General features: G+C 45.6%; 1 protein-coding gene across 1 annotated transcript in view; it reads right to left on the reverse strand.

Annotated features, from left to right (window-relative positions):
* LOC103374804 (transient receptor potential cation channel subfamily M member 1-like) overlaps nt 1–8,944 on the reverse strand; it is a 52,397-nt gene that overhangs the window by 11,352 nt on the left and 32,101 nt on the right. Inside the window, exons 10-20 of the mRNA XM_008304955.1 lie at nt 8,561–8,695; nt 6,152–6,202; nt 5,317–5,457; nt 5,154–5,183; nt 4,773–5,065; nt 3,508–3,736; nt 3,246–3,374; nt 3,031–3,171; nt 1,428–1,556; nt 209–460; nt 122–149 (exon numbers count right to left, since the gene is read on the reverse strand). Of these exons, the coding sequence (XP_008303177.1) occupies nt 122–149; nt 209–460; nt 1,428–1,556; nt 3,031–3,171; nt 3,246–3,374; nt 3,508–3,736; nt 4,773–5,065; nt 5,154–5,183; nt 5,317–5,457; nt 6,152–6,202; nt 8,561–8,695 (1,558 nt within the window). The remainder of the gene's footprint in view (nt 1–121; nt 150–208; nt 461–1,427; nt 1,557–3,030; nt 3,172–3,245; nt 3,375–3,507; nt 3,737–4,772; nt 5,066–5,153; nt 5,184–5,316; nt 5,458–6,151; nt 6,203–8,560; nt 8,696–8,944) is intronic.

Here is an 8,944-nt window from a genome sequence, read left to right on the forward strand (position 1 = left end):
TAAAGACACTTTGAGACACTTAGAAACAGGTCAAGGACCCAGAAACATTTAAAGAACATTGGAGACAATTAGAGGACATTAGAGTGTGCTCTGAGGTACTCATACCTGATCTCTAAGGTACCTGTATCTGTACTCTGAGGTACTGGTACCTGTACCAGCTGAAACTGGACCTTTCTTGAACAGTAAAGTTAGATGCCTGGTGTCCTACCATCTTCCCGATCATCATGACGTAGGGGCCCAGGTACTTGTTGACTCCGAAGATGTCGAGCACTCGGATGTACCAGAAGATGATGTCGACGCAGTAGATGACGCGTCCGTAGCCCATGTAGGGTTGGTTCTGCAGCCGCAGCAGGAGGCCCAGCAGGAACACCCAGATGGCCACCAGGTCGGTGATGTTCCAGTAGTCCTCCAACCACACGTTGATCTTCTGCTTCAGCTTCCCGGGTTCTGACATCAGGATCTGACAGGAGGGTTGGTAATATGATACGTTGTAATCTAATGTTCAAGGAACGTTTTAAAGATATTTATCACTTCCAACAATGTTCTGCTTTGGATCGTTGGGTTCTCTGTGTACCTCTGCGAGGTCTCTACCGGACCTGTCCAGGCTGTGTGATGACATGTTGTAAACTGAGCTACACAAATAACAATGACTTGAATTGACTCGACTTGACAGATGATTGATCTTCTATCACATTTTTCCACAGTTAAAACAAACGAAGGATGTTCTCAATGCAACATTCGGAAAACTTTTTCAAGATGTTGAGAACTTTGATGACAGAAGTTCTTGTTCTGTGATACATTAACAAAGGTGGCAGATGGTTCTGAAGATGTTTTGGGGATGTTGTTGAGGGAACACTATGTGGAATCTATGAAACCTTCCCACAATGTTCCACTATGTTCCATGATGATGAAGGAAGGACGTTCTCAGTGCCTTTCAGAGAACATTCTGGGAACTGAAAGAAAACTTCCTGCTGAAAACATTAGTAGAACTTTGCAGAACTTTCTCAGAAGATTTTTATTACAAAAAAACCCCAAAAACCCTTTTTTGAAGAAATAAGTGGAACAAACTGCTGAACACAGAAACTGTTTCCAAGCAGAACCACAAACCTTCGGACATCAGAGTCTCATTGCCTGAGTTCACTTAAACTGGAACTGACTTATGAGCTTCATAAGAATTTTAAAAGCAGAACTTCGACTGTTGTAAATTGACTCATTGTTAAATTAAGTTGCTCCAACTAGATTTTCTTCAGAATTTTCTTTTTTTTTTAAGTGTTTTTGTTCATTCAGCAGCTTTTAAATAAATAATTGATTCAACAAATAAACTTTTCCTTTCACTTTGAAGTTCAGTCGTATAGTCGAACACACAGTATTTAAATATCTACAACTAAAACAAACAATGAATTCAGACAGGTGTGCTCGGCGTCTACCTGTCGGACTTTCTCCAGGCCCAGAGTGATGATGTAGGAGATGACGATCCACTCCTGCAGCGACGGCCAGCGCTCCATCTTCACCAGGATGATGTAGTTGTACAGCATCAGGTAAACCAGGTACGAGATCTGACAGACACAGGTGAGCTGCTGCTCAGGTCACACGGTACAGACAACATGGCAGCATTCACCTGAACTCAGGTGAGCTCTGGTTAAAGGTCTCACACAGCAAACACACCGCCTCCTGATATTCATCATATACACACAGAATGAAGTGTGTCGTATTCATCCATCATTACTCACTGACCCGTTTCCTGTCTCTAATATTAAGAAGAACTCAGATGGGTTTAAACTCTGACAGCTGGGACTCAGTCAGTGTTCTGCTTCTGTATCTCCTTTCTACCGTAGAGCTGCTCAAAGCGCTTTCCATTCATCCGTTCACACACATCCATACACCGATGGCCACAGAGCTGCCATCCAAGGGGCTGCCTGCCATCAGGAGCAACTTCAGGTTCAGACTTCTGCCCAAGGACACTTTGACTGTGGAGGGGATGGAACCACCAACCTTGCGATCAGTGGACAACCCGCTGTACACCTGATGCTGCAGATCTCTGTCGTTAGAAGCTATGAGCAGTGGGAGGCGCTCATTGTTCAGACCTGCTATGACTCAGTAACCACATCTGGCAGCTGTGTTACCTCCAAGTCAGAGCAGTGAAGACCAAGTTTAACCTCCAAGAACCAAGAACCAAGCCCTGGTTCTCCACTAACTCCTCCTGATGAGGTCTTCTGTTTCTAACATCTGTTCTGATGTTCAGATGCTCTGCTGGACCAACAGCCAATAGGAGGCCTCGTATGAGCAGTGACATCACAACAATTCAGACCAATGAGGTTTGAGATCTCTGCAACCAAGGTTCTGACTAAACTGGATGGCAGCGATCTGACTGGTTTGACTGGTCAGAATGATGGTACAAAGATCTGGAAAAAAAGCACTTTTCAGTTGGTAATGACCACAGAAACATCAGGAACATGTTTCATCGTGCAGATGCTCCATCAGTCACACTGCTGCACGGCACCAAGTCCACACAGGAGCAGAACCTCAGTAGTCTGTTCTGTACCAGCATTGCTTCCACTGTGGATTGTTTTCTGAATGAATCGAGCAGCTGTTTGGTTTAAAATGTCAGAAAATCGTGAACCACGATTGAGTTTCCTCAAACGTCTTGTTTGGTCCAAAGATGTTCAGTTTACTGTCACAGAGGAAAGAAACCAGAGAACATGAAGAAGCTGAAACCACAGACTTTACTGTTTTTATCAAAGAAATGCACAAACTGATTAATCAGCATCGGAAATCGTTGGAGGAGAAGTTAATCAATTATTTCATTAATCATTGCAGCTCTAATTTTGGGAAACTGGTTATTTAACTGCAATCAGAGACGACAGCTCACATCAAAGACACCACTTCACCTCTTCACCACTTCATCTCTTCACCACTTCATCTCTTCACCACTTCATCTCTTCACCACTTCACCTCTTCACCACTTCACCACCACAGTAAACTCTGCTGATGTTCAGAACCTCCAGCTGTGTGTGAATGAAGTGGACCCACCGTGTTGAACCAGAACTTGGTGAACGGAGCGTTGTAGAACTCGTAGATCTTCCTCCCGATGGGAATCCTCCTGCGGTGATTCTTCTGGTTCTCTTCTTCGTCTCCCTTCTTGGACACAGCGTCCACGTTGGAAACGGCGTCCTGAAACAAACCGCTGGTTACTCAGACTGCTCCAGTCAGACCTGAACACACCTGCTGCTTTGTCTGTTTCATACCTTGTTGGATTTGTCGTCATCTTTACTTTTAACGTCGTCGCTGTCTTTGGACGAATGATGTGAAGCTTCGTCTCCGAGACGAAAGTCCATGAGCAGGATGGCAGGAGGGAAGACAATCCCTACGATCACCTGCAGACGGTCGACAGAAGGCTGTTAACAGGACGGTTTTTGTTCACGTCTAACTTTTAGCTTCATGCTGATGAGCAGGCGGTTACTGTCTAACGGCCTGAGGTCCGGCAGAACCTCGGCGCTGAGCTGCTACCTTCAGGCTGTTGCTCTTGCCCATCCTCAGGCAGCCCATCCACATGTCGGTCAGCAGCATCTGGCTGCAGGTGTGGGCAATGAAGTCTCGGTGTTTGGCGGCGACGGCCAGCTTCAGGCAGGTGGAGTTACTCCAGTTCTTCAGCTCATAGGTCAGCAGCTTCATGGCCACCTGCTCGTCGTGTTTGTACGACTGGTCCAACAGCTCGTAGGCCAGCTGACCGAACTCCCTGCAGAGACACAGCAGCGCCACCGTCAGGCCACCAGGCTCACTGCACTCCACAAAAACCTCACAGTTCTTACCAAGTGTTCAAGCCAGACTCCCTAACATGGAAAACCTGGATGTGGATCTAAGAGGACTCAGGCCGATATTCAGAACCACCTGCTTGATGTAGGTCCGGACCCGAACTCAGCTTGAACTAGAACTCCACACTAACCGGTGCTTCCAGCTTGTCCAGTTGCTGGTTGCTGCCCTCCTTGATTTCTCTGGTACAGTTCGGTATGAATTTAACTTTCATACTGACTAGTAATGCAAACTGACAGTTTTCCTCTAAAATATGGCTGCATTGTCAATCAATAACTAACTAATTGTGAACATACTTTTTTTCATATGCTGATAAAGATTTATTAAACCATGAATTGACAAAAAAACATCTTGGTTACATTAATCAAGCAGCTTTAGAAACACTGTCCAGGTTGACGACAGATAATCAGGTAATTAGAGTTCTGCTTGGAGGTCCTGAACCTCCTCAGAGTCTCTGTCATGTCACGGTGCTGCTCAACTCCCACAATGCTCTCTGCTGCCACCAGGAGGCTGTAGATGCCTCCTCTGGTCTCTACAGGACTAAACAGGAAGAGGCTCCACCTGGTGGAACAACCAGGTACTGCAGCTGGTCTACGGTACAGTTACTGACCTGCTTGACTTTTGTCTGCTGCCTTTTCAGTTAATAAGCTTTTAATTTGTTAAATTATTAATGGAACTGAATCAATTACCTGATAACGACTACCATCTTTGATGCTAATAAATGGTTGTCTTGCATACAACAGTTTAACATTGATGTAAAGATTAACAACGACTTGAGACTCCTTAATACATACATATATATATAATACCGGCTTTGCCTGAAGTTTCTGATATCACTGATAGAAAATGGGCTGAAAATCTGAAGATCTTTAGAGACTACAGTCAACAAAACGTTTGCTTATGCAGTTGTTTTTGGAGGTGTGATAAACAGGGTCCAGTTCTAGCTCAGGTCCTGGACTCACTTGGAGTTGTTCTCCAGGTCCTGGTAGATGTCGTCCACCAGCTCGCTCTGGGACGACTCATGGGCCATGGCCTTGTAGAGCTTACAGGCCACCAGAGCCTTGGCCATGGCCTCCTCACCGCGCTGCCACAGGAACAGCGCCATCTTCTGACGCTTCATCAGCACCGCCCACACCATCAGCTCGTGGAACGGGTATTGGAACCTGCTGACCTCGGGGTCGTCCACGTCAATGTCCACCTCCTCCTCCTTCTTCTTGTTCTTCTTTCCCTTTCCTTTGGGTCGGGGCTCATCATCCTGCAGGAACCGGACCAGAACTGATCAGGCAGTGTTCCTTTTAGGACAGATGGGTTACAGTTAAAAATCTACAGAGACTCATACGTACCTCCATACCGAGAAGCTTCAGAGCTTTGGGCTGTCAGACAGAAGACACACTGATTACAGGATGCACTGATGCAGGTGGAGGTGGGTTCACCTCCAGATCTTAAATTCAAATGGGCCTCAGCGGTCAGTGGACCTGCAGATGTGCTGTTTGTGGATCGACTCACTCTTTTGAGGCCGTACAGGTTGTTGTAAAGCGTCCTGAAGGTCTTCCTGGTGTAGTTGCAGCGGTACGCTCCGCCCATCAGGAGCTCCAGCACCAGCCCGATATCGATGAGTGTGATCTGGTAATCTGGAGGAAGGTTCCCCTGAAACACACACAGACAGGTTTATTTAAATGGAATACTTCATTCAAGGGTAATTCCTGCCTCTGTGTCTGTGAGCAGCTCTGGACAGATCTGGTCTGGACCTCACAGCCAACACACGCTTTAGAACTTGAACTGAGTCAGCAGCAGCAGATGTGACGTGTTGTCTGTTGATCCTTTATCGATCTATTCAGCTTCTTGGTGTCTGATGCACAACAGACAGTGAAAAATCTGCACACATTCAAGAACCAAACCTCAGAAAACATTTTCCTGATCAAGTTATGGACTCGTTGACCAGTTTAAAATCTCTTTTAATACAGTACACTGTCCATTTAGTGAATTATGGATCCATTTACAGGAAAACAGACAATGAAGCAGGACATGATCCAGGTTGTTCTCCGCTCTGGTTTAAAAATACCAAGAAGGCAAATTCCAAACACTTCAAACCACCGCCTACACGTCTGTCTTTATATACGGCCTTCCAGCAGACGGACACACCAGTGGGTTCAAGCACCTTCTACCAGCCACACACTGTAAAAACAGAAATAATCTTCAGATTTTCTACTTGTCATCTTGGGCTCTGGGAAGTTTTCACCATTTCCTGTAACTTTATTGACCAAATCACTGAGTGCTTCATCCAGAACCAGGTGAGTTGTAGTGGTACCTGACGGCGGCTCAGTCTGGGCTCAGTTCTCACCTTCTTGACATCTCGGACCACAAAGTGCAGCGTGTTGGCTGGTCCCAGCTTCTGCAGAACCAAACCAAAGACAGAGAGATGGAAGGTAAAGGTTTGCTGTGGCTGCAGTGATTACTGACACTTCAGAGGCACATTAAGGGATTAATTAGTGACTGATGAGCAGCAGAGTTTAATCTGGCATGTTGTTGTTTAAAGAGCAGCAGATTGAGATGAGAGGCAGCAGAAGACGCAGCGCTGATGGACGCTAAGCTGCAGCTCAGCATGTCATGAGAATATAGAGATTAAAGCTGAGAGCTTTTGTTCTGCTTTATCTGATTCATTCAGAGAGCGGCGCATCTCACTGGACCGAGGTTCGTCCTGTGAGGAGCATCAATGTGAGCCCACTTGTCTGTGCAGGTTTCAGACCTTTAACGTTTTAATGTGAGTTTTCATGTTGTTCTTCATGCTGTCCTGACAGTGGCTCAGTTCACCAGAACCTTCCTGGTTCTAGAAGTCTTGTTCACTGGTTCTGCTCGACCGGCTCTGAGCTCAATGAAATGTTTACGGCACAAAATATAGAATTGTTTTTACAATATCTGTGAAATTTTAGCTTGATGTTTTAAAATCAAATTGCCTGACAACCGACTTTCAGCAACTTCAGGAAGGAATTTCCTTCTGGATAAATAAAGTTGAATCTAATCCTACAGATCATCTGAAGCAGCTGCTGAGCTCCAGAGTTTCATACAAGCTTGAACTAAACTACACTCAGTGTGACACGGACAAGTCCTCAGAATGAAATGGTTTTTTATGTCCTCTTTGAGGTCTTCTGGTTCTGCCAGTTCATCCTGTGGATGTTCTAGGTTTTTTAAAATGATTGTTTTCCAGAACACAAACCCAACAGTGGTGATGCTTTTCCAGACAGCGTGTGTTTTGTGGATATTTTTTCATCAGCGTGACTCAGAGCAGCGTCTCAGTTCAACAGAGCCCAGCTGCTAAAATGTGACACCATCAAAATGTTCATTTCACAAATAAAAAGGAGACGGAAGACGAAGAGAACGGACTCTTAGTGATACTGAAGCATATTAATGAGACCACTGATTAGAGCTGAGGTTCTGGATCAGGACTGTGGCGCCTCTGATGACCTGTGTCAACAGCTTTTCTACATGAATTCTTTTCAGCCAAACACCAGCTCTGCTTTTTAACTGATTTATGTTTCTTGAAAAGCCTTCATGGCGGAGCTGAACATCTCACGTGAACAGCAGAGTTCAGGCTCCGTGAGCTCATCGACCTTCTTCAGAGTGTGAGGACTGCTGCTCGTCAGTCTGCTGTTTTCTCTGAAGTGTTGCTGCTGCTGAAGGTGAAACTTCCTCTAAAATATCATTTTGTGAAACTCATGTTTCACCAACTGAAAACTTCTCTTACAACTCAACATGACGCGGACGTGCTGCTGCAGCTGATGCTGCTCAGCTGACACCAGGGTGGGACCAAGTCTCAGAGAAGGTGTGGATGTGATTTTGTGCCTGAACAAAGCAGCTGCAGCAGAATGAAGTCAGCTTCCATCGTTTACCGTGTTTATATAATCTCTGTTTAAATCTGTCACTGCTCTGATAGAACAGGCAGAACTTGGATGAAGGGACCAGGTGTCACCAGCAGGAGGCGCTAAAGCTGCACTGCAGTCTGTAGTACTTGACACTGAAGTCCTGTTTGTTATTGGCTCTATCTGTGCTGATTCTGGTTCGCCTCCACAGACGGGTTGAAGTCATTGCTCTGCATGTTCACTGTCTGCAGCCGTGAATCTGTTCTCAGGCTGTTCACTGTGATTCACCGGCAGTGACTAGAATTAGAAAACTACAATAAAATGAATAACAACCTCTCTGTAGGACACGTCTCACAGCAGCACTGATGGCTGCTGAAGCATCACTGTGGTTCTGTCATCGCTCCTGGAACTACAAGAAGAATTAAATATGATTTTTTTCTCATCGTCAGATTACGGAGGGGCAGCTGCTCCTCGTCTGTCCGTATTTTAATGTGATTTTCCTGTTAAAAGAATCTCTAGCACTGACTTCTAACAGTTCACATTGGTATGAAAAGAACTGCCTTCTATCAGATAATCGATCGACTGATTAATCACTTCATGTCAACACATTTTTCCACCAACAAAGCAACAAGGATCATTTCATGTAAGTTGACGTTGTCGGGACAATCTGTGTGTGATCGTATGAAGCAGCAGAAATGTCTGAAGCAGCTCTGAGGAGATAAAGAAACTCCTTTTCTCCTTATGGGGGCTGATCTCCGAATGCTGGCAGCAGCTTTACGTTCTCTGTAGAACATCTGAGCTCAGCCGCTGTTTTGTTGTTCAGGTGTTTCTGCTGCTGTCAGATTCGGGTTCCACTGTGGAGGTTGTGCTGCTCCCAGTGAGCTCAGCCTCACCGTGTTGTAAAGCTCCTCCAGCCGAGGGATGGTCAGGAAGTGGTGGATGTTCACTCCGTTCTCAATCAGCAGCTTCACAAAGTCGACCCGATCCAGCACCAGAGCGTCCATCATGGCCTGCTCCAGAGAGTTCACCTGTCCAACAGAACACCACCTTCATCAACATCATATTCATCACCTCCGTTATCATCATCACCATCACCATCATCATCATCTCCTGAACTCAGTTTTCTTTGACTGTAACCAGAGGGCTGGACTATGAAGCCAGATCAGTGGCTTATCAGGTATGTTGAGCCTAAAGTCAGAGTTTTCAGCGTCAGAAGGTTTCCATGGTAACTGATGCTGTGGAGCTAGGTCTCCATGGTAACTGATGCTGTGGAGCTA

Source organism: Stegastes partitus, unplaced genomic scaffold (assembly GCF_000690725.1).
Source record: "Stegastes partitus isolate 25-593 unplaced genomic scaffold, Stegastes_partitus-1.0.2 Scaffold2363, whole genome shotgun sequence".
Lineage (NCBI taxonomy): Eukaryota > Metazoa > Chordata > Actinopteri > Pomacentridae > Stegastes > Stegastes partitus.